The sequence below is a fragment of the Drosophila nasuta genome, chromosome 3, assembly GCF_023558535.2.
Source record: "Drosophila nasuta strain 15112-1781.00 chromosome 3, ASM2355853v1, whole genome shotgun sequence".
Classification (NCBI taxonomy): domain Eukaryota; kingdom Metazoa; phylum Arthropoda; class Insecta; order Diptera; family Drosophilidae; genus Drosophila; species Drosophila nasuta.
In genome coordinates, this window is record NC_083457.1 from 49,978,039 (window position 1) to 50,004,332 (window position 26,294).

At 37.3% G+C, this 26,294-nt stretch overlaps 1 protein-coding gene across 5 annotated transcripts in view; it reads right to left on the reverse strand.

Moving 5' to 3' along the window:
• Positions 1-26,294, reverse strand: part of LOC132794495 (band 7 protein AGAP004871) — a 46,202-nt gene that overhangs the window by 2,886 nt on the left and 17,022 nt on the right. For 2 of the 5 annotated variants that reach the window (XM_060804979.1, XM_060804977.1), the window contains exons 3-8: positions 12,592-12,627; positions 11,825-11,934; positions 10,700-10,772; positions 9,705-9,787; positions 2,799-3,002; positions 1,914-1,969 (exon numbers count right to left, since the gene is read on the reverse strand). In XM_060804979.1, the coding sequence (XP_060660962.1) occupies positions 1,914-1,969; positions 2,799-3,002; positions 9,705-9,787; positions 10,700-10,772; positions 11,825-11,934; positions 12,592-12,627 (562 nt within the window). Of the gene's footprint in view, positions 1-1,913; positions 1,970-2,798; positions 3,003-9,704; positions 9,788-10,699; positions 10,773-11,824; positions 11,935-12,591; positions 12,628-15,405; positions 16,420-26,294 lie in introns of those variants that run through there. The other 3 variants (XM_060804975.1, XM_060804976.1, XM_060804978.1) reach the window with 3 other exon arrangements.

Here is a 26,294-nt window from a genome sequence, read left to right on the forward strand (position 1 = left end):
CATTTCGAATGTATCATTTCTTTGAATGGTATAAATTTGTCTAAAAGTTTGCTATATTTCGATAGAGTTTGGAAACACACTTTTGTACAAATATTTTATGAAAAGTTTCGTTAAATTTTGTTGTGAAAAATATGAAACTTTGAGATAGAACAAAAATGATTTTACATATTCAATCTATGCTTGAGTGTAGAAACACACTTCTACAAAAATATTTTATAAAAAGTTTCTCTATCTTTTGTGGTGAAAAATATAACAGATAACTTGCAACAGGATAGAACGATTTAAATAACAATAAGATTTTAAATATACAATTCTATTAAATTATATAAATTTGTCTAAAAGTTTGCAAAATATATTATGAGTTTAGTAACACACTTTTATAAAAATATTTCACAAAAAGATTTTCTGAATTTTGCAGTGAAAAATATGTAACTTTAAGACAACAGAATAATTCTTTAAAAAAAATCCCTTTTTTAAACCATAGTTTTATAAAAAAAAGTTTGGAAAAGTTTCTGTAGATTTTGCGTTGGAAAAAAATTAAACTTTAAGATAATAGAATAATTCATTTAAGTATTTCGTTTTTTAGACAACTTTTAATGGAAAATAAATAAATAAATTTGTATGAGAAATTTAAAAATTCTTCGAATGCTGTAAATTTCTTTAAAAATTGTTCACATTTCGATTGAATTCTGTTAAAATATTTCATAAAAAGTTCAATTAAAAATATTTTCTTTTTTAACCAAAAAATAACAATGAATTGAAGTACAACATTTCTTTAAACGCTTTCTGCAAAAGTTTGATTGAAAAATATTTTATGTATTTTTCTGTACATTTCGTGGAGATAAGAATTACAGCTAGATAATAATTGTTTAATACCTATATCTATCCCTATATAAGAATTTGTCAACTATGCTAGAATTTCTACAAAAATATTATATGAAATATTTTTATAAGTTTTGTGTTGCCAAATGCCAATAAAAATACAAGATGCAAAATTAAGCATTTAATATTTTCAATCAATATCGATATTGGAAGTTTCAAGCTACACTTTAGTAAAATATTTGAAATGTGCTATAAATTTAGTCTCAGATGCCATACTGATTATTTAATAGTTTCAATGTTTGCTCTTGTTCTCAACCCATATATGAATTTTATATATGTCGCCCTCAAACTCTTAGAGTATTTCATGTTCGATAGACCAAAATGGCAGCTGCTGTTGAACAAATGCTTTGTTGTGCCATAAACCGCAAACATTTGTCCCACACTCTCGGCTGAGCACATGAAAATGTTGACCATATTTTATTAGCCATGACAAAAAATGTTATCAGCTGATTAATTTCATAAAATTCACGCCCAGCAGCGGGTAAGAGAGTGAGCCGTAAGACTGTCATAAAAATGAAACAATTTTCATAGACACATCGCAGAAAAATGACAAAAGGCTGTAGGTCAATAGCCACAGCAGCAACAACAGCAGCAGCAACAGCAGCCACAGCAATCAACGCGTCAAGTTGTTGCAGCAGCTGTAACATGGACATCGCCATCGTTGTTGTTGTTGTTGTTGTTGTTGCTACTTTTGTTGGCCATGTATTTGACAAGCTGTCAGGCTGACAGCCGGACAGCAGCTGTTTGGAGCGGGGGGAGTAGAAGAGGCAAAGAGGGGGAAGCGATGACTTGTCCCTGCGCGGCTAATAATAAATTACAACGACGCAGCAGCTAACTGTGACAGCAGACAAAGGCCAGTTCCCTGGCTATAATCAAATGTTCCTCCCCCCCAACAAAAAAAGTAACATAATGGCACACAAACCGAGCTACAACACATTTATTTTGACATAGAAACCTCCAAAGTGTAGAGAACGGAGTCCTCATATGTGTGAGTGTGTGTTTGTGGCAGGTATAAAAGTTGCACTACTTACATTTCAACACGTTCAACTTTGATGCCCCAGGCATCGGTGGCTTCGTCTAGCTGAACCTGTTTATGATTTGGCCCACATTACGTTGGCAGGTGTATAAGAGAGCGGGTGTGTGTATGTGTGAGGGTGTGCATAGATGTTTCGTTTGTGTGTGTGTGTATTAAAAATATCAGTAAAAACACATTAGTTTTTGTTTACACACACGTTGTTTCATGTTGTTAACTATGTGATGGCTTTTTGCCTTTCACATTTCACATTGTTTTTTTGAATTTTTGTGGGTCGCTGCAGCATCCTTGAAACGTTAAAACTGAAAATTGCAACAGAAACTCTGCAAAATATGTTGCAACACTTGTGTGCGGCTGCAGCGTCTAACGGAGTGGAAGCGCCACAGAAAATTGTGTGCCTTTTGCTAACTTGGCATTCGGAGCATGTTCGACGTGGCAGCAGCAGCAGCAGCAGCTGAAAATGAGTTGCAGAGGCAGAGTTTGGGTGTGGCACGAAGTGATGCTGTGAGCTTTGTGCTGATTTTCAACTATTTTTTCATATGGCCATAAAAATAAATAAATAAAGAGCCAAAGAACTGAGATTGTAGAGAGAGAAATTTGGGTTAAGACGCAGCTGAGATATTGCGGCATAGCTTTTTTGGCAGCTGCTGCTAATATGCCATTAATATTTCGCAAAAGATTTAAAGTTTTGCCATGCTGCCTGAACTTTCGTTAAAGTCGACTCAGTTGCCATTGCATAATTAGCAGTCGACACAAAGTATGAGTGGCTAGAAGAGCTCCTCGCCGCAAACACACACATAAGTCAATTACAGGAATTGCGCAATGCAAGGGGGTGAGCGAAGAGGCTGCCACTGTAGAGGGGGGTGGGTGGTAAGGTACTCACCTGCATTGTGCCGGAAATCGTCATACGCTCGCTGAGTATCTCATGCAAATGCCGAGTTCCCATTGTGTTTCGTAGAGTAGTCTGTGCCAGTAGTCTGGTCGAATGGTGAGCATTCTCCACGTTCGCTATAGAGACGGTCGCATTTGATACGCGATAGTAAACCACTGCATCCACCGAAACCGTAACGCTATCCTTTGTCAGAACCTACAAGATGCAGTGGGTGGATTGTTTTCTCTATTTTTTTCTCTTATTTTTTTTTTGTATTATTTTTTGTTATATTGTTGTTGCGCTACTAGTACAATACTATATTGTTGCGTTTTTTGCTTTTATTTATATATTTATTATGCTAGTTATTGTTGCTACTGCGAGACAGAGAGAAAGAGAGAGACTGCGAGACGTGACTTTTGGGTGGGGGAAAGGAGGTTTTGGAGCTTGGGATATAAGCTGCATTTTGTTGAGAATATTGTGTGTTGTATGTACGAGTAGTATCTGTATAACTGTATCTTGTAAGCTATATCTTGTATAGCTGTAGCTATGAATATTTTAGTGGCAGCTGCTGTGCACTTTTGCTTAGAGTGTGTGGCATAATGCGAATGCACTTGACTGTAGTCAAGTCTGCTTGGTCTTGGTCTTTGGTCTTTGCATTGCTTTATTACAACTAAGTGCAGAGTGCAAACTTTTGACGCCAAGACAGAGACAGCGACATAGAGACAGACAGAGAGATATACAGAATGTACAATATGCTATATATGTGGCTTTTATTTTGATTATTTGCTGCTAACTTTATGAGTGTCTGGTGTGTGTTTGTGTATATGTGTGTGTGTAGCTACTAGTATGTGTGTTGCCATTTTGCATTGTTTGCTTATATGCTTTGCATTTTAGAGTCGTTAAGTCAAGATACAAGATACTTTTGTGCAGCGTTTTCATAGCAATTTGCAGCGATTGTAGCATTTATGTTGTTTATATATATTTTTTTGTTGTTTGTTTTCGTATTGTATTTGAAGCTTTGTTTGTTTTCATGATAGCGATACGTGGAGCAAACTCAATAGCTTTTGAGGTTACAGTGTATAAGTTATAGGTATGTCTTACAATGATCGTCATACTTAGAAATATATATAGTATTCGTTTATTATTTGTACAAAACAGATTGCAACTTAAAATAGGGGCAGACAAACCACGAAATTAACTTAAGAACTTAGTTTGAAAATGTTATACTTAAAACGGATATACAATATATATATATATATATATATATCCAAAGAAGAAGAGACAGAGTTAGAGTAGAGTTAGGGAAGAGACACAGAGATAGATAAAGAGAGAGCGATAGAGAAATGTTTTTCTTTTGCTTTTTGTTGTTGGTTTTTGGTGAAACTTGGGGAAATTTTGTTGGCTTGGTTTCGTTATTGGTTGTACGATTGTTTGCACTTTACTCACTCGCGGCCTTTTCACTTGACTATGGCTATGGCTATCCCCAAAATGCTGTCAGGCTCATGATGCCCAAATCAAACTCTTGTATTTTTATGCCCTCGACCAAAGAGGCCAGAGGCAACCGAAAAAGTTTTACGCTCGTAACCAGCAAAAGCCCGCACAAAACTATTGCGCCAGCCAATGTCGAAGCCAAACTTTTGCTTCCTTTTTCCTCCTTTTAGTTTTTTTGTTGTTGTTGTATTTTATTTTTGGGCGAATTTTACGACCTGTGCCTTGGTGAATGTCCACTGCGGTCTAGACCGCTTTTTATGGCACTCTCTGGTCATGGTGTCAATGTTGTTTAGTGTCATTTTGTTGCTGATGCTTGAGAGTTTTCGATAAACATACATAGATAGTTGTGGTGCATCATTCGTTGTAATGTATACTCGTTGAGTTGAGTTTCTTATTAGCATAAATATCAAGTGAAAATGAGCGTGGCACATTGTGCGTATACTTAATGTTCACATAAAAGGCTTGCTCAGGCAGAAAGTTTGAGCTAATCTAATGAATTGGCCCAATCTTGTGAGCCACTTACAATGCTAGGCTTAAGGCAATCTGCTTATCAGACTACGAACCGTGTACTTAAAGGGTTTTAATGCCCAATGCACAGCTATTTCAACTTGTTCGTTATCACTGAATGAGAAAGACCAACACACAAACATTGCGAACTCGTTGTGCGTTGTTCACTAAATCAATTTTCAAGAACAATGGCTTCAAAATTCGAACAATAGACGGTATTAGTAATTTCTGTGTGTGTAGGTGTGTGTGAGTGTGTGTGTGTAGTAGTAGTAGTAGATTAAATTGGCTGTAAACTGCATTGTGTGTGTGCGCCTGTGTGTGTGTGTGAGTGTGGGTATGGCATGGAGAGTAAATGAAAGAACAATGAAAGGATATTGAACAATAGAGAGAGAGAAAAAGGAGGAAACCAAACACAAAAACACAAATGAAAGTTTGATGAAATATTGGATTGAAAATCATATATATATAATTAATAAGTATTACTCAACAATTTTTCATACATATTTGTTTATACACTGTAACAGCTAAACTAATGAGCTTAATTAATTATTAGTTTTTGGCTTATTACAATTTGCACAGTTTGCCCAGGATTTTGTTTTGTCGATTTCTGCATTTCAACTGAAAATTCTTTCATTTTTTTGGGCATAGCTGGATGAGAGTGATTGAGAGAGAGGACAGAGAGATAGTGAGAGAGAGAGAGAGGGAAAGAGATATAGACAGAGAAAGGGAGATTCGATTTTGCGATGCGTTGCATTCTTCGATTTTTTTTTTGAGGGACTTTAGCTAAGGCGCCTGCATATTTCTTTGCTAATACAAGATTCTTTCTATATAGCATATATGTATATATATATTTGTATAGGTACTACAAATGCTTTTGGGGTAGGAAGTTTGTTGCGCTAGCTAAACGTTATATATACTATATATATATAGTTACAGTTGCGATTACTAGACGTCGGGCGGGCAGACAGCGGCGATATTTTTTGGCTTGCGTTGCTCTTTTTTTTTTTTGATTCATGCGTGCGATTTATGATTTTCATTATTGTTTTTTTGTATGGAGAATTGTGAACGCGTTTGAAAGTTGTACCCACATTTGAAAACAGCCTAAACCACGCAAAACACACATAGATGAACTCGACATAGATTGCTTGCTTGATATATATTCATTTTTCTTTTGTTTTTGATTTACTTGATATTTGATTATCACATAGATAACTATATGCTGTCACAGCCGAAGGATGTGTTAACATATAGTTAGGTATGCTCAAAGTCAAGTTTCAAATTTCAGTTTTCTCATTTTTCATATTTTGCTCTTTTATTGTTGGGGTGCGTCCTTCGCTTTTTGTGCTCAAACAGATCAAATGTTAACGGTTATTTAGTTAGTGGTAAGTACAAATATTTTACGAGTATTAATCTTGTAGTCCAAAAACTAAAGTATGTAACTGTATGCGTATGTTATGTATGTGTGTGTTTGTGAGTACTAAACTAAAATGTGTGTGTGAGTCGTTTTACTTGTACTTAATTTTAAACCAACAATATAAGTATGCGTGTTAATGTATGTGTGTGTGTGAGTTGTTTTTGGTTTTTAAGAATTTATTTTTTGTCGTTTTTTTAAGTATTTAGTTTTTTGTTTTTTTTCACAGTTAGAAAGCATTTTAGAATAGACATTTATGGAAATATATATTTAGCATGCTCTCAAAAATATTATTTGAACGCTTAATCGAAGGAGGGAGAGTGGGGGTATCAAAAAGTAAGTGCATTTGGTAATCGTGTAACTTTTTTTTGGGGGTATTCGGTATTTGTAGCGGTATTCGGTAACGGTAACGGTTTATCGGTTGTATATATCAAAATCAATTGTTTTCGCTAAACAAAACTAACATAGCTCAAAAACAAAATCAGTATTATATATATATAGAGGTATATATAGAGAATAGATATAGAGCGTGGGTTAGATAGACAGTTATAGAGAGAGAGAGAGACAGTTATAGAGAGAGAGATAGAGATAGAAACAGAGAGAGAGTTATAGAGAGTCAAAGCTAAAAAGTTAGCTTCACTTAGTTCTTAGTTCGAGCGGGCGAATCAGCAAGACAGTTTAGTAAAAGTACACAGAGATATTATAGAGAGAGAGATAGAGATATAGAGAGAGAGATAGACAGCTTGAGGACGCTTTTGTGTGTGCATTTAAGTGGCTAAAGGTATTTTATCAATGAAATTTCTGTGTGTGGGTGGCTGAGTGTGTGTGTTTAGTGAGGTTCGCTTTCTGTTGCATACTTTTCAGCTACACAAGGCCTAAACTATGTGTGTGTGTGTGGGTATATGTGCGAGTATGCTTAAGTACGTTTGTGTGTGTGTGTGTGTGTGAGTCTATAGGGGAATTGTTTGTGGTTGGCTGGCTGGTTTGGTTATTTGGTTGGTTCGGTTTGGTTTGGTTGGCTTGGCTTAGTATTTGGTGTGCGGGTGGAACGAGTTGAAGTGGTCTTAATGTGCATGTGTGTGTATGTGTGGGTGTACCCTGTGTTCAGTGAACAAAAACACATTTTCACAATTTTCATTTTTCATTTTTCGTTTTTCGAGCGAGCCAATTTTCTAGTGCTGTTCATTTGAGATTTCAAAGTTGATTTTTGCATTTTCGATTTTGCCCGCCACCAATTTTAGTTCATTTTTTTTGTTTTTGTTTTTGGCACCCGCCCCACCAATTGATGCAGTTGATTTTAGGCGCTCTGCTGAACACAGAGAGTCTTTTCAGTTGATATGCTTAATATTTTGCATTTTTGCACACAAGTCAAGTATAGTTTTTAATTTAAGTTTTATGGCTTTTTTTGGTTTTTTTGGTTGGGTTGCTTTGACAACTAATTGCAAAAGACAATCAGAGTTGTTCAACTATGCAAATTGTAATAAGTTTTGAAGTTATATAGGCTTTAAGACACCAACAACTAAAAAAGATAGACATGAATAACAAAAAAAGATAAAAGAAACTCAAATCAAAAATGAATGCAACACGATTTCGTATGCAGTTCAAAAATACACGACAAACAACGACAATGACAACAATAACAACAAACAAGATGGACGCGACAACGCTTATATATTTAATAAAAGGTTTATACTGCTTTTTGTTTTCAGTTTTCAGTTTTCGGTTTTCTCTGTTAAAGTTTTCTCTGTGTAGATGCTGAGGGCATTTGCTGCAGTGGCCTTCATACTGAAGAAAAAGTAAAATAAATCGAAGGAAAATAAATAAACAAAAACGCAAGCGGAAAAATAAAACTGAATGTTGAATGTTGGTCGGAAGTTGCAAAAATGTACAAAAATAAATCTCAAAAATAAAAAAAAAGTGTAAAAAAAAAATACAAATCCAGTGAAACGCAGTGAAGGGGGAAAAACGAAAGAGAAAAATAAGAAATAAATTCGGTTTGCCTTTTGTGTTTGCTCCACGTGAGCTCGGTTTTCAGTTTCAGACAGAACGCAGTCTCTGTTTTTCTTTCTTTTTTTTTGTGTTTAATACGAATGGCCGCGTTTTTTCCTCTCTGTTTATTCAGCATATTTATTAAGTTGTTCATTTTTATACACTTTATGAGTTATGTACATGGATGTGAGGCTCACAGAAAATTAATGAGAAATAAGTACGAGTATATTGAGCAAATATAAATGGGGTTCAAATAAAATGGAGCACGCTTTGTGTCTTTGAGGATTGTTTTCAGAGTGTGTGTGTGTGTGTGTGTGAGATGAGTTTCATTTATGTAACTGTTTGTATGAGTGAATGAGTATGTGTGTGTGTGTGATGTGATGTGGTCTAGTGCACACCAATGACAATAATAACGACAATAATTGGAATAATAATTAAATCGGCAACATTATTGTTCAACTTGAATACGACAACAAGTACCATACATAAGTAGCATTAAAACATACAACAAGACTACCAACAACAACAACATCAACGATAAAGACTTTCTCTGTGTCTGTGTGTGTGTGTGTGAGTGGGCACGCCCACATTTTGTACTAGAAATGCAAAAGGCAAGTGAGCAAATTGCAACAAAAATATTACGTATACGCATTATGCTGCTTTCCATTTTTTTTTGTTGTTGTTGCTTGCTGTGTGTGTGTGTGTGTTTCTCTGTGTGTGTGTGTTGTGGTTGGGAGTTTAGAAAAGTTTCTTAGCGGAAAGTTAAAGAGATAGACGGAAAGAGATAGAGAGAGATGGAGAGAGAGAGAGAGAGTGATGCTGCAGCTGAGCAGGAAGAAACACAGTTACGCAGGAAAAACGCAAGACGAGAAATAAAAAAGGAAAACAGAAACAGAAACGAAAGCCAAAGTAAACACCGTGACATGCGACGACAACAAGACGAAGAACAACAACAAACAACAACGACAACAACAACAAAATAAAAGAAACACTAACACACACATACGCAGCTGCGAGTTATACAGAAGGAAACGAATAGAAGGCAAGGATAACGTTGCGTATGCGTAATTCACGCTCCAGTTGCGTGTCCTAAGTATGTGTATTCGTGTGTGTGTGTGTGTGTCAGCAAAATCAACACAACACAAACTCAGTGAGTTGGCAGTGCTTACATTTGCCATACGGGCAATGTTGTGGGCGTGTGTGTGTCTCAGTGTGTGTCAGTGTGTGTGTGTTTGGGCCAAAAACACAAAATCAAAATTTTCTTGGCTAACAAAAAGTGTTGCTAAAAAAAAGCTAAAAGTTTCATTTCATTTTTATTTTTTGTGTTTTTTTTTTTTTTTTTGCTTTACGTTTGAGCATTTAACTGGTATTTTCTTGTGGTGAAAATATTGTGTATATTGTGAGAAAATATATATGTGTATATAAGTGTGTGTGTGAGTGAGAACATGTGTGTTAACAACAACAACAACAACAACAATAACAACTTGGTACGTTGTTGCTGCTGCTGCCATCGAACTTACCTCCTGCGGTGGCACATCGTAGGTGCGCGTACGCAAATCCACCCGAGCATAAGAGTCAATGCACGGCAGTATGAAGAAGATGCCTGCGGATAAAGCTCAAATAAGTTGTTTGAAGTATGTAATAGAGTACAGTTTATTCCATAAAACGGAAAACAGGTTAAGAGATATTATTTAGATTTTATAGAAGTGATGAAAAGTATTGCTATTGGGGTTACACGTCTGAATCTCTGCATTAACGTGTATAACATAAATATATGAATTTCATTCAAAATTAGCAAATAAAGGCTGCACAACAAAATTTTAGTTCGTAATCAAATCATGATTATGATATTTATAAGCTCTTAAATATTACCTTTAAAGTTGCTAGAGTGAATCACATTTTTGAGAACCATAATAAGCTACTTGTATTTGGCTTAAAAATACTTCAATTTTTTCTTCGTAAGAAACATTAAATCTGGAATCTTCTCATTTGTTGTGCAATACACATATAACCGTAATTATGATGAATTAGGAGATATTTTTAAATCGTCTTCACGTTAGATTTCTTCGATTACAAGTAGAGTTTTTTGTCTTTAAGAACATGACGCCAACTATTAGGTCTGACTTTTAAAAGTGTCTGTAAGTTTCCTTTAAATAATTCTCAGAATTTTTATTTTATAGTTTTTGCTTTAAAGAAAGTTTTCAAAATTGTTATACTCATTATCTGCGATCCCTGTGCAACTACCAACATAATCGTTGGCCAATTTCATGCTGTCTGTCGGAATGTATGTATTGTCTGTTTTGTCAGCTGGACGAGAAAACGCCTGTGGTGACCCCTTTGCACACTTGGCCCCGAGAAAGAAGCTGTGCGCTAATTTGGAGCAAGTGCAGCTATTAACACAAATTCTTGTCACCAGAACGCCAGGCGAGCGAACACTTGAAATTTGCATAGCCAACCTTCTTCCCATTCAGCATTACAGCATTCACCGTTCACCATTTGCCATTCGCACACTCACCTGGACCCTTGGCACCGCCCTGCATGAGTCGGCCCAAGCGAAAGATAACCGCTCGTTCATACTCCTGCACCACCTGAAAGATGAGACACCAAAAAGCATAAAGAGAGAGAGAGGGAGAAAAAGAAAGAGAGAGAGAGAGCGAAACGTGAGTAAAATGTTCAAAATTAAATTGAAATTCAGCAGAAAGCAGAATGAGTTGCTGCAGATGCTGCAACTCGGGCGAAGCGATTTTTAAGCACACATTTCCAGTGGAATTGAAACCTGTAGGAAGTGCCTGATATCCGATAATACTATCGTAAAAGCAACTCTACTGCACAGCCCTTAACATATTATCAAATATTAAAGTATTAAACTTGTAGTTTAAGGCAGAACTTTGTTGTCAGCGGGGGAGAATTTTACTTGCAGCTGGAAACTTATTTATCTCAGCATACAGATTATGACTAGAGTTCATGATAATGTGCATAAAATAAAAAGAGTTTGCTAAAGTATCTATTACAGTTTCTAATTTCTTCCTTGAGTTTATTTAAAATTCAATAAATTAAAGTATATAAAGAGATTATATTTTCCTTAAAGTACTTTTAATCTTATCATATTCAAATATTAAAGTATTAAACTTATAAAGGAAATAACTTTGTTGGTAGCAGTAGAAAATTTCACCTACAGCTAAAAACTAAACTAATTTATCTCAGTTTACAGACCATGACTGGAGTTCATGATAATACGCAAAAAATAGAAGGAATTTGCTAAAGTATTTATTACACTTCCTAAACTCGATGTTAAATTTAGCTTTGCACACATCATCTGACTATAAAAAATATCTTATATACATTTAACATTTATTGTAATAACTCCATTTTAAACTGATTATCTCGGTGCAGTAAAAGTCAACCACTAACTTTATTAAGGTAAAAGAATATGTTTTGCTTTTGCGATAGCTCTTGCGATAGTTCACTGACAAAGCATATTTATTTATTGCTGACAACTTGATGGAAACGCTCCTTTTTTTCTCCTGTGTGCTGGAAACTTGCCAGCGATATAAATTAGAAAAACTTGTGGAAGCTTAAGCTTAATAGAGAGGGAAGAGAGGAGTGGGAAAGACAATTTATTTAGTTGCTAGCGGCTTACCTTGAAGCAGACGAATAGACTGAACGGTAGCGTCATTATCACAAGTGCAACGGATAGAAATATTAGCAATTTGCCGCATGTTGATGCCTTGTCGCTGATTTCCTCGTCCGCTGCGAGAAGAGAGATTTGTTGGCGAGAGAGCAGAGGAAAAAAAGAGCACATGAAAATTATAGCGCAAAACGTGACTTCGAAAAAGCGGCGAATAAACAGAAGAACGAAATGCTGCAAATTAAGTTTTCAGTTGTATGCACACAAAAATTTCGATTGCATCGATTTCTTTTAAAAAAAAAAGTAAAAACATTTTGCCGAAAATTTAGATCAAAAATATTTTGTATGTACTCGTTTAGCCAAAAATTTAAGTTTATTGTTTATCGTTTTGTTTTGTTTGCCTTGTTTTCTTTTTATTTGTTTTGTGGGGTGGCAACAAGTCGCCCATTTACGGGTTACAATGGTCGACGACACACACAGCAAGAGCGAGAGAGAGAGAGCCTTGTAAAAGTCAAAAATAGTTGTACACTTGGGCACTTTAAAGGCGAAAAAGTAGTAAGAGAAAAAAACTGTAGCATACTTAAGAGCGCACGCCAGTTGACCATAAACTAAATGTTAACAAAACGAGATTATCATAAAAATGTATTTGAAGCATAACTTTGTTTTATATGTGTGTGTTTTCTTGTTGTTGGATGTTGGGATGTATTTTTTTAGTTAGGAGTTTTTTTCTATATATTTTTTTTTTGTTTTTTTTGGGTTTCCAAATTAGTGCGACTTACAATAGAGAAATCCATGTGAATGTTTTGCTTGTGTATCTGCAAGAATACGATAAATCAAATGATTGTCAAAAATTAATTGGAACTTGAGGACTGGGCGGGGGAAAAAAATAATTTCTATTTGTTGTTTAGCACGCAGTTTGCTGTAATATTTGGTTACAAATTTCGGTTACATTGGGGAGCTGTGTTGCACCACATGCAGCACATGCATGCAAAGCAAACTAACTAAACTAATTAACTAACTGATATTTGATGAACTACTAAAAAAAAAGCGGAAAACCAAAAAAAGCGAAACACAAAATAAATTGAAAGCAAATCATAATTAATGCATGTCATGTCACTTAAATGCTATTTACAAGTTGCAGTTTGTAGTTTTGCAGTTTCGCAGTTTGTCTCTGGGTTTTTGCTGTCTGGCAATTAGCGTTGCAGTTTTGCCATTTCCATTTCTATTTTCAGTTTCAATTACAGTTCATTGAGAGAACTTGCAACAATGCTGCACGCTCAACGCCCACTGATGTCAGCAAAGTGTTTTTAACGAGCTTACGCACACTCACACCGAGAGAGACAAACAAAAAAATGTTGTGCTGGTGAAACTTTGTGGAACTGTGACTATGAATGTATATATGTACATATATATGTATATAGCTAAGCCAACAAGCTATTAAACATTCGAGGACGAACTTGCTGTTGCTACTGCTGCTGCACAACTTTTATTGAAATTGATTTCGAAATAATTGCAATGGCGTTGACGTCGATTTGAATGTGGATGGCGAATGCGGATGTTGATTGTGGATGCGGCAAGCGGCAAGCTGTAAGCGGGGGACGGATTAAGAGTGTAGCGAGCGAGTGGCAGGTGCCGGATGTGGTGCCTGCTGACAAATGAAGGCTTTCTCTGAGTGTGCAAAGAGTGTGCCGCGAGTGCTGCTGAGTGTGAAGTGCGCGTTTGTGCTATGCTAATAGATTTACGGCCCCAAAATTGTTTTCGCTTTAAGCAAATGCAAAAATAGCTAAACTTTTTTGCGCGAAATGAAATAAGTTTGAACTTGAGTGCAGCTTAAGCATAATATTTATACCCGCTACCCGATTTTTGGATCATGTAATAATAACTATAGTCTTTATGATGCCTCAAAATTTGGTTGCGATTAGATAAAAATTCTGTTTTATGGGGAAAAACTTCGAGTTTTAGTAGCTTTGGCTGACAATCTAGTATATTTTGGACTCCAGGTATGTTTTAACATATATCAAATACAAACTTTGGTATATTTTTAGCATTATTGCAGTATATTTTGGTATATTTTTAATGTATTATTTATCAATATATCAAATATGATATATTTTAGTATTTTTGAAGTATATGTTGCTAAAATCTTGGTATATTGTAGTGTATGGTTGGTTAATATTGGTATACTTTTGGTATATTTTAAGAGAAATACAGTACAGTACAATAAAACAGTGCGATTTGCTTTAATTCAAATTGGGTAGTGAGAATCTCACAGTCGAGCACACTCGAATGTAGCTTTCTTACTTATTTTATTTGAGTTTTATTAATGAGAAAAATGTTGCATACTTTCATTTTCTCGCACTCACAATATTTATTAAGAGCGCAGCACTTGTATTTCGTTGCTTAATTTTCACAATGTGTGTATGTGTATGTGTTGGTGTGTGGTCATCATTTTTTAATGACCAAACAGTCAGTGGCAGTTGGCCAATTCGCTCCGCTCAGCAACAACAGCCAAGCATATCCCCGGTTTTTGCTGTCCATCATTGCCGCATACGCATACGTCATAGCAGAAGCAGCCACAGCCACAGCAGCTACAGCTACAGCTAAAGCAAGCCCCTGGCAAAAAGCTTTGCGCTGAAAATGGGTCACTTTGTTTTTGTTGTTTTTGCTGCTGTTGTTGCTGTTGCTATTGCTGCTGCTGTTGTTTTTGTTGGTATTGTTGTACATGTATTTTTTAAGGCACTGATTGAATTTTGCATGCCAAATGCGTGCATGCTTTTGCTTTTGCCTTTGAGACAGACAGGCAAAGAGATGAGGCTTAAGCCTGCCAGTGAAAGCGTATTTGGGCTAAACCCCTTTTTGTCAGCCTAATGAAGCGATTAGCGTGCATATGAAATGATAAGTACATTAACCCAAAACGCAAACACATTCGCATTCATAAGCAGATTTTCATTGTTGATTATAATGTATGTGATATAAACCTGTTTAAAGACAGTTATAATGTAAAATGATATTGAAACAATTTAGGATACATACACAAAACCTGTTTACACACAGCAAACAGGAAAGAAACAATAGAACTACGGGATACACATACACACACAGACAGCACACACACACTCACACACACAGTCAGACAGAGACAGAGCCAAAATTGCATCAATAAATTATGAGCCTGTTGAGTGATGCGTTGCGAGCGACTAGCAAAGTGATTTGATTGAAGCGAGAGCTCCTTCTTTTTTTTATATTTTTTATTTATTTCCGCTAATGAAATTGCCATCAAAATGCTGGCCATAAAATACAAAATGGCTGTAAATGTGAATACTTTGTTTTTTTATTTTTACGAGCATGTGTAAGAGAGATTATTAAGTGGCGTGTTTGAAAAATCGTAGCAGGCTGCTGCCGCGCAACAAGTACGACGCAGCAAATGCAATATTGTGTGTTGTATAAAAGCCAGCAAACAGCCCCACAGCGCCACATTAAAATGATGTACACAATTAGAGCTACGAAATGTTATATATACTATATATATAGAGGCATATATTTTTATGTACAGAGCAAAGAGAGTGCTTTTTATCTGCCTGTCTAGGACTCACCTCGCCGCTGCTCGGCTCTGTGTATTGCCTGCTGCTGCTGCGATTGCTGCATCAATGCATGATGACTGTGTGGCAGCGGCAACTGCTGCTGCTGCTGCTGCTGTTGTTGAAGCTGTTGCTGCTGCTGTTGCTGCTGCTGCTGCTGTTGATGCTGTTGCTGTTGGTGATGTTCACGTTCTCTGAGTTGCGGAGGTGGAGGCTGCTGTTGCTGTTGCTGCTGCTGCTGTGGCTGCAACATCGTCTGCTGCTGCTGCTGCATCGTCTGTGACTGCGACTGTGGCGTTGTGCCCGCTGATAATGGCAGGTGATGGTCCCTATCTCGGCTCAGCAGCTGCTGCTCATTTGACACACTGGCTGATGGCGCTGGCGCTGGTGTTGCAAATGTGCTGGTGCTCGTCGTGGCCACCACACGCTGCGGCTGCTGATGGTGATGCCGATGCAGCTGATGATCCCGATGCTCCATGTCCATCATCGAATCGGGCATCAAGCCGCGCTCACAAAACGACGCCACGGCGACGGCTGTGTGTGGAGGAGCCAGCGGCTCCTACTAGCTCCTACTAGCTCTGCACTACTTTTGCTTCCTCTTTGATGTGTGTGTGTGAGTGGCGTTTGAGCTCAGTCTTCAGCTTTGACGTCTTCCAGTGGCAGATACATGATGATGTTGAGATACCAGGCCAGGGCTACCGCAAACGCATCACACACACTTTTTTTTGGCACTTGGCACTTTTCTTCAGCAGCAAAATCACAGACACACACACATACACACTTGCCACTCCACTACATTAACACTTGCATATACACACACACACACAGGCACACGCACTCGCTCACACTCACACACACTACCACACTACGTTGAGCTAGTTTTCCTAGCACTTTCCACTCATATTGCTGCTGCTGCTGCTTTTGCTGCTGTTGTCCCAGGCTCCAGGTTGTGGCTTGGCGTTCCTTTTTTCTTAGGCTCCTTTTAGCTGCTGTAGCTGCTGCTGCCTCGCTCAGAATCCAACTGAAAGTGTGTTGCCAGCGCGCATCCTTTTATATACACCACATCCACACAGCAGCCGTAGCAGAAGCCGTAGCAGCAACGACAGCGGCAGACGTAAAGCTTTGCGTGAGAGCGATGCAAACTTTGTTATCACCGAGGGAGAAGTTGCGCTTGCAACGTGTTTTTGTGTTTGTGTGTGTGGCAAATGGAAAATGATCAAATGAGCTTTTTGCTGCGTTTGCAGCTGCAATTCGCAGCATTGCATAGGCTGCCCCTTCCAGCTTTTTTTGTCACCTACGGCTTGCCTTTATATTTTTCGTGTTGTCTGCAGCTTGCACTGACCTTGCGCATTGTGCGACACGTTGGGCTTTTCGCTTTACCCTGGCTTGCTTGAGGAACTTCAGGAACAAAGCTTTGCGGCAAGCTTTCAGTAGGGGAAATTCGTAACAGTTCCACAAAACTAGGAGAGAAATAAACGAAGTACACTCAACGAGAGAGTGAGAGAGAGAGAGAGTTGAGCTTCGTTTTAGTACACTGTGCTAAAAATTCCCAAAAAAAAAGTAAGAGGAAACTATGAAGGTATGCGAACGATGCCAGAGCCGATGCTCCGAAAACACACAGGTGAGAAAAACGAATTTATGACACTTTCCCATGCTGCGTAGCTGTTGCTGTTGCTGCTTCTATTTCGTATTGCCATTTTCTATTGCTATTGGTGAGTTTCATTGTCGTAGCTCATAGCCTGACTGTCTGTCAACCACTTGAGCGGGGCGGCTTTTCAATTTTTACCTATTTTGTATTTGTTTACCGGCACGGAATGATATGAGTGCCGTGTCGACTCCATTATGTGCATTTCAATTGGTACACAGAAGTGAAGTGGGAATATATACATAAGTAAGGGTAGAGTAAGGTGTAGGTTTTTCAAACATTCTAATGAACATTCTCTAGCTCGAACTGCTGTCGAACTGTCGCACATTTGGGTCACAGCAGCAACAGCAGCAGGAGCTTTGCTTTTGAGCGTCGTCAATTACCATTTACGCTTCATTAAATGCCACGCGCACTCGCTCGCTCGCAACTTGCATCATTTCAACCAGGCCAAGCTCTGAGGTATCGAGTATCCAGTATCTGTGTTTTCCCCCCAGTCGACTTGTTGTTGTTGCTGTTGTTGTATTTAATGTGGCACCACAGTGCGTATGAGTGTCGTTATGTGTGACATTTATGCATACACAATACTTCACTCCACTTCAATCGCAATCGCAATCGAAATCCCAATTCGTATCCCAATCCAATTCCATCAAGAGTCTTCAGACACATACGTTATGTGCGTGTGCTGTTAATTAATCTTGTTTTTTTTGGTTTGGTTTGGTATTTGATTAATGTGCGAATGTGATTTGGGTTGAGTATGCAGTAGACAAATAGTCACACTTGAGTGGACAGCAACGCGCTCATTAGCAGCTGAACTCGAAACTTGTGTGTAATACCTTAAAACATTGTTAGTTTAAAGATGGAAAAGTCAGCTTAATAGATTTGCGAATTTACTGCTACATAAACTACGCCTAAGGGCAGTAAACCATTCGCATTGGCATTGGATGAGAATGTTTTTATAGACAAACATAAAAAAAAGGACAACAAAAGGCGCAAAGCACTTTGCGTATCGAAAACATTTCAGTTAAGTGAAGACGATGATGAACCAGAGTGAAGTCAGAAGGCAAGGCCAAAACAAAAGCCACAAAACCATAAACAGTGAGAGAGAGAGCGACAGCTTCGTAGCAAATCGAAGAAAATGCCAGCACACAAGTCATGACAATGCGCAAAACGAGTGAAAGCAAAGCACAAGAAAAAGCAAGTAAGAATGTTACTGTCGAGTGTGCTCGACTGAGTGATACCCGCTACCCATTTTTGAAGAAAGCCAAAGAGTGCGGTATGAATAGTTAAAAATACTAGAAATATACCAACGACTAAGTTTGGTATATTGATATAGTACTATATATTGCAAAAGTGTGGTATTCATTTAAAATATACCAAGCTAATGTACAGTAAAATACTGCAAATATTGGTATATTAATATAGTACTACATACAAAATATACTATAGAGTGCAAAATATACCAGATTTTCAGCCAAAGCAACTAAGACCCGTTGTAAGAAGGCGTTTTTGCCAATACAAAAGTATTTCTTAAGTAACAATTTTTATCTGATCCCAACCACACATAAGAAGTACATATTGTTAATATTGTCTGTACCGAAACTCCAGCTTCAAATATACGCTTCTTATACGATTTTCGTCGATTTACTACGGCGGAAGTGGGCGTGCCAAACAAACTTGATCAGCGTGCAAGCATAACAAATGTTGTAGACAAAAATTATATTTCTATCTCTTATAGTCTCTGAGATCTAGGTGATCATACGGATGGACAGACAGACAGACAGACGGACACAGCAATATCGGCTTTGCTGATAAAGAATATATATACTTTATAGGGTCAAAGATGCCTACTTCTGCCTGTTACATATATTTCCGGGAGCCACAAAGATATAATACCTTCTATCCTAGGGTAGCGGGTATAAAAATAACATGAATGTCAGAGAGAAAAACAAAAGAAAACCTTGTCAGAATATCTAAAATGAATGTGGCCTAAAGCCAAACCAAAGTTGAAGCTGGCTGCTGGCTGCTGAATGCTGGACCAGGCCAAAACGCTGAACCGCATGTCCTGCGAGCGAAATTAGCCAGGCAAATATGTCGCACTTAACTGCAAACGGAAATGTAGCCACAGCGCCAAAGATATCAGCGCGAACACGTACACAGCACACACTTTCACACTCACACATACAATGGCACAACATCCTGGCAGAGCAATTGCCTAGGCCTAACGAGGGGGCGTGTTGTGGGCTGTGGGCTGTGGACTGCGGGTTGAGACTTGGGTTTGTGCCTCGTAATTGTTGACGTTTGCGCTTTTTGTCGTCGGGTGGGTGGCGGTTGGAGGGCGGGTTCCATGTGACACAAATGCGTCGAATTATTGTCATATGAGGTCACTGTCCCTGTCTCGGCTCGCAGTGAAAGTTTTTGCCGGCACACAAACAGACGGACCGAGAGACATTCTGACACTTTGGCGCTTTGTTTGCTTGTGTGTTGTGTGTCTATTATGAAGCTGGCAAGTCAAGCAAAATTTCTCTCTTGAACATTACCGCAACAACAATAGCAATAGCAGCAGCAGCAGTAGATGTAACAGTAAACAGCCAGCAGCTGCAACAACAACTTTACAACTTGTGGGCTTCGTTACACGCTTTAAGTGGCCGCATCGTTTTGCGGGCAAATGCAACAGTTAACACACACGTTGCGTATACGACTTGTGTGGCCAAACGAAATGTGCTGGATAATAGCACACAAGACAAAAGAGTTTCGCTTGTTTCGTGATGACGAATGAAAACAGATGGAGCATTAAATGGGATTTAGACGAAAGTTGAGTGGAATGAAGAGGAAAAGATTGCGATGATTGGATTTGCAAACTTATGGAATTGATTGCAAGCTTTTCGTATTCTGCTTGCATCTGAATAATTGGCAAAAGGTGAAGAGGAAAAACGGAAAAAGGTTAAATCCAGATGAGAGTGCTAAATCGATTGGAATTTATAGAATTTTGTGAAATCGTTTTATGAATTTCTAATATTGCAATAATACGAAGTGTGAGTGAATAAATGTGATTTAAATTTCATGAAATTCGAGCTGAATAAATTGAACTTTAAAAGAGAATTGGATATAGCAATTGCGATAGAATATAATTTAAATTCTGTCAAATGCATTGACCTCTTTTCTTGTGCCACTTTTAGCTTGAAATAAATTGCGTAGCAAGAATCAAATTTCAACTGCTTTTCATTTGCTTCTCTGTCAAATTTTCATAGAAACTTTGCTCAATATTTAATCAGGAAACTGCATTAATCATAGAATAGATGAGCAGAGATATTCGTAATGTAATAAGTAAACTGATTGCTATGATGAACACGAACACGCGCACACTTACAATTCTATTAGTATTTTCCTGTCTATCTGTCTTCTGACGGTCGGTCTTCGTTGCGGGATGCTCATGAAATATGAAAGCGCAGTGAAATTTATGCGATTCGGCCAAAATGAAATGTGCGAGTTCAATTTATGAAGCTGATTGGCCCCAAGCGTACTCAGCAGAGAAATGGAGGAAGAGAGCTTGTCAGAAGTTGAAGCTGGACCTTGTTAAAGCGTGGCTCGGTTGCAGAAGGTTATCGAGTGTTGCATACAGATAAGCCAGGGCAATCAGAGATGCTTCACTAATTGCTCAGCTCTCTTTGGCATCGTGTGTTGTTGAGGATATAAAGTTATGCAGCTCGCTTGTCGACATGTGGCATATCAATCGTTAAATGCGATGCGAGGGCAAAGTTGTTAAGTCCACTAAACTTCGCTGGCAAAGAGCAAAAACCAATCAATAATTCATAACTGCACATTGACGACACATTCCGTGGCAATAAAATGAAAAGCGAAATGTGAAATGAAAAACGACCCAAGCAAAAATGCTTGGGCAATAATTTAGCTGGCCAGTGAGTCCGAGCACAAGTACAAACGACATTGGCGGCATCCTCAACGACCTGCTGTTGGGCATGAAACATGAAATGACTTTATCAATGGCAACTTCCTCGAGTTCAGCGTGCTCACACTCACTCACACATACATAAGTACAATCGACAGTGGCTGCGACAGACATGCCTACACAGTACAGTGTGTACGTACATAGAATGAATGCCAGGCGCCGCCATTGGCAGCAAATGTCGCACAATTTCTTTTGGTTTTTTTGTAAATACTCTGTAAATGTGGACTTGGTTAAAAGGGTAGCAAACAAATTCTTTTCTTGTTAACTGTGAAATTTCCTATTTTAACCAAAATTTCAAACTATTCATATTTGAAAATGCATTATTCTTATTTTAAGTTTATTATTGCATAAGAAGTTTGTTATTTAAATTCTGATAATAACGAATTTGAGACATTAGTTAAAAATTAAGTATTTAAAAACCATTTCCTTTTTAAGATTATTTTTTGAAATACTTTTGTTTAATTTAATTGTTTGCAAGCTATCTAAGAAGTTGGCTATTTCAATGCTGAAGGTCAATATAATGCGCTTTAGACATCGATTTTTATTTGGAATAACAAATTAATTAAATTTTAAGACTTTCTCAAAAGAAGAAGAAATAAAATTACTAACATCATAGTTAATTTAAAAATATAGTAAAACAACAAAAAGTTATATGCGCTTCCTACGAGATAATCAAACAAAATTTTTGGTAAATAAACTTAGAATGGAAAGATTTAAAACTGAATTTATGAATTTTTCTGGAAAGAGGTCAATTTGTTTAGTTTTCTTTAAATTTTGTCAAATTCTCTATTAAGTTATATTAAGTTTATTATTTTAATCTTAACCAATATATAATGTGCTTGAAACGTTAGTCAAAAATCTGTATCTACAATCAATTTTTTTCTTCTGAAGTTAATTTTATATATTAAGTTAAAAAGTCAATTTTATTCGTTTACTTAAACTTTATCTAAGTTAATTCTGAATCGTGTTGTTTTAATTCTAAACCGCAATATTGAGTTTTGAACTTGGGGTATAAAATCGTTTGATCGATTCTAAATTTATTTCTTTTAAATATTAATTCATGATTTAGTGTAAAGAGAACTTAACATTATTTTTATTTACATTAATTTCGTTGTGCCTACGAAGTATCTCACAGTTGACCATTGCCTCTTAAAACATTTCTACTTGTTTTTCTTATTTTTTGCTTCACTTCTTTTTGCCATTGGGCAACCGACTATCTTTGCTCTTTTTTCTTGCGCCGCTGTCGTTGACTCTGTGAGTGGTGTCCTTTAATGTTCCGCCGAGGCATGAAATATTGATGTGTGTATGTAGCATTGTATGAATGCCTTCACATACATATGTATATGTGTTTATTCTGTGTACATATATATATTTATATTGAAAACTGGCTGGTGCTCATTTCATTGATTTCGAACCATAAGCGTATGGTTTGCGTGGCTTTTAAATTAAGTAAAATGCAGATGGGGGAATACTAAAAGTGGAAAGCGATGGGGCGAAGGCAATGCTTTTGAAACTTTAATAAACGCGCAAATACCCATTAAATCTGACGGCGTGTTTACGGAGCAGCTGTAAGCTGTAAGCTGTAATGACCCGCCAGATTGCCGAGATAAGCCCCAAGGCAACAATTAATAGTTAACCGTGCGGTGGGCGAGAGCTGACATCAGCAGCAGCAGCAGCAGCAACAACCGCGGCAACAACAGCGGCATCAATGAAGTCAGTTTGCTGACCTAAATGGAAATTAATTAAAGCTGCCTTTTCGGAGGGGGGCAGTTTTATGCATTGTTTGGCAGGATGTCGGCTGAATGAATATATGTTAAACGGCGGACGGATATGTAATACGCGAACTTCATCGGTTGATGGGTAAACAATTGATGCGACCACAACGCAAAAGAGCAACGATGAAATGACAGCTGCAAACAGCCAAAGTCCTGATAACGTGGCCAACTGGAAAATCAATTAAAGTGCAGCACACGTCGACGTGGTGAACATTTTTGCTGAGCTTGTTGGTGTGACTTAATGTGGAAGCTTTCTACTACATCACACACACATCCTCTCGTTGCTAGCTGTTGGCTGCAAAACTTAATTATCACCGACGGATGTGGCACTGCATGTGGCGGAAATGTGTGCTGCATGCTGCAGCATGCAACACGACGTTGCCTCCTCCTCCTACACCTCCTCCCAAGCACTTGACGCCACCAGCAGCAGCAAACACGCCTCGACAATTTTAAAACATATTTCACTTGAGCGCGCATTCCCTTTGCCAGCCCAAGTAAAAATGTCGTCGACGTATGGAAAACGGAAAATGGCAAAATCAACGACAACCACATCATTTAATTATATGTACCATTTGTATGGTGGTGCAAAAAAAAAAAGAAGGAGAAACGCAAGAACTAAAACTTTAAGCCAAAACCCTCAGCTGCATTACACGCATCGCAACGCGTCCTTGCAAATGACTTAAATTAATCTCATAAAAAGTTGAGAAAAAGAAAAGTTTGTGCCTTTGGCAAAACAGTGTAGCTTCAGTATAATGAACATAAGTGCAGCGATAAAATTGTTTGCCAAAGTGTGTAAATGGTAATGGAGAATAAAGTTATGCCTTTCAAAACTAAACTTGTAAACAACTAATAAATATACAAGTTATGTTCGACAAGCAGCAGACAGTGTGCTCAAAATAGAGCAATAGAAGTTATTTAACAAACTGTTTTGCTGTGCTACATAAAAACTCTTTAATTCAATTAAATATCAATATTGGAAGCTTGCCAAGAACAGAACGTCATGAGCTTTTCAACTGAATGACTTTATATCATTTAATGTTAGAACTAATTATCCTAAGGAGAATCTTTTCTAAAGTTGAAGTTTAATCTATAATATAACTACATTTAATCACAAGAAATAGTTTTTTAGTAGTTTAGTTTAATATATCATTCATAAAATAGAATTTCCTATTAAAAATGTTCTTAATAAAAACGTAATTGATATTCTTTCAGAATATGCTCACAACGGAAGGCTTTTTCTTTTATTAAATCAAGAAAACTCTGACTTTGAATATAATTTATGCTAATTAGAGAATGTGAATATGACTAGCGCAATATGTTAATAGTTAGGTAATAAATTAACAAATAAATTCTTATTAATACCTGGTGCTCCAAAACCAATTCGTCAAACTTTATTGGATACATTTTTTTATAGTCCAACGCTAATTTTTATCATTCAAATCGAAGCCAATTTCAATAAGCTTCTAAGTGCGTAAGCACAGTATCTTTGATAACAAATTTCTTTAAGTCGCTGCTTTATTGTAGCAGGTTAAAATTTATTTGGTTCTTAAGCCAATTTTACACAGATTTAAAATTAAAAATTTTTTAAATTTTTTTTAAATCCAAAGCCTCGTTTTTCAACAAATTTTCCAAATTTATTTCATATAGAACTGCTTTATATCGCAGCTTTTCATAGTAAGCTCAAATTTACTTGAGTCTCACATAAATATATTCGTGTGATTTTAATCAAATTTCTAAAAGTAAAATGATTATTTCCATTTTATTCTAGATAAAATATACACATGACTTTAACCAAGTTTCAAATCGAAGACCATTCGAGTAACTCAACCTAGTAAACCTATTATAATAAAGTACTTTATTATCTCAGCTCTACTGTAGCAGCCACAAATTTATTTGATTGTGCCCTAAATATATGACTTTAATCAAGTTTCAAATCGAAGCTCATTTGAGTTAGTTCCCAAGACACTCAATCTTGCGATGCGGCCCATTAGCTGCGCCATTTTGGTAGTTGGGTTAGACAATGTCTTACCTCGACTGAAGCCAAAGCCGCTGGTGGAGCCCGAGACGGTGGTGTCGAGTGGTGCGCGACGAGGCGAGGCGCTAATCTCGCGTGGACTGCTGTGGCTGCTGCTCAGCATTTTGTTGTAGTTGCTGTTGCCAAGCGGTGCTGGACGATGATGTCCGTTGGTGCGTTGTATTTGCTGTTGGTGTTGGTGGTGCTGATGCTGATGTTGGTGGTGCAGTGGTTGGTGGTGCAGTGGCCGTGGTGCATGACGTTGCTGGCCAGCAGCTGTGTTCATGCTGCCAGCAGTCGACTGCCACAAACTATCTGTGCGGTCCGATATGTTGAGGCCGTATATTTATACTCGATTATTGATTTATTTGCGCAACAAATGTGTGAGGACAATTTACTGTGCTGAGAGAGTGTGTTTGAAGTTTGCACAGGTTAGAGAAAAATGTCAGCCCTTGCTAATTGTTGCCACAAGAAAATTTGGTTGCGATCAGATAAAAATTCTAGAAGTTGGTCAAGAAATACTTTTCTATGTTCCTTTGCCTGACAATCTGGTATATTTTAGTACTGTATGGTATATTTTTAATGTAGTACTATATAAGTATACCAAATATACTATTTCGAATACAATCTGGTTTATTTAGGTACTCTATGGTATATTAAAAATGTAATACTACATCAATGTACCAAATATAGCATTTGGTATGTTTTAGTATTTATTGATATATTAATTTGGTATATTTCAATAATAATACCGCACTGTTATGACGCTAGCAGTTGACTGCCACAAAGTGTCCCTGCGGTCTGACATGTTGAGGCCGTAAAATTAAACTCGATTTCGATTTATTTGAACAACAAATGTGCGAGGACACTTTACTGTGCTGAAAGTGCTGAGAGAGTGTGTTTGAAGTTTGCACAGATTAGAGCAAGATATCAGCACTTGCTAATTGTTGCCACAAGTTGCACCTGGCAATTGGCAACTGAGAAACTTTTGGTTTTATTTAAGTTACGCTTTAAACTGCATTGGACCAAAACTCAATGCAAAAGTTTTGTGCTGCCACAAAAAGTTGTTGTGGAATTCTGGCCGACGGCACTTGGCTTGCCACTCGTTGCAAGTATGAAATACTCAGTTGCCAGCCAAAAGGCAACAACCAAAATAATGAATGCAAAGGAACAAAAAAAAAAACAACAGCACAATTATTATTAAATGTGGCTCGTACCCAAAACGGGCTGCTGGCTGCTACTGCTGATGCTGATGCTCATGACCCTTTGCTCCTTTGGCTGGCTGGCTTCACTTTTCCAACACGAAAAACTAATTTAATAAAAACAAAACGAGAGAGAGAGAGAGAGAGAACTCTGCCAGCGGCAATGTTTTTTATTTTTTGCCTGTGTGAGAGTTTCACTTTTCTTTTATGTTATTATATTTTTTAGTATATTTTTATTTTTTATATATTTTTGCACTTTTTTCGTTGCTTTAGTTTTGATTATTATAATTCACTTGAAGTTGGC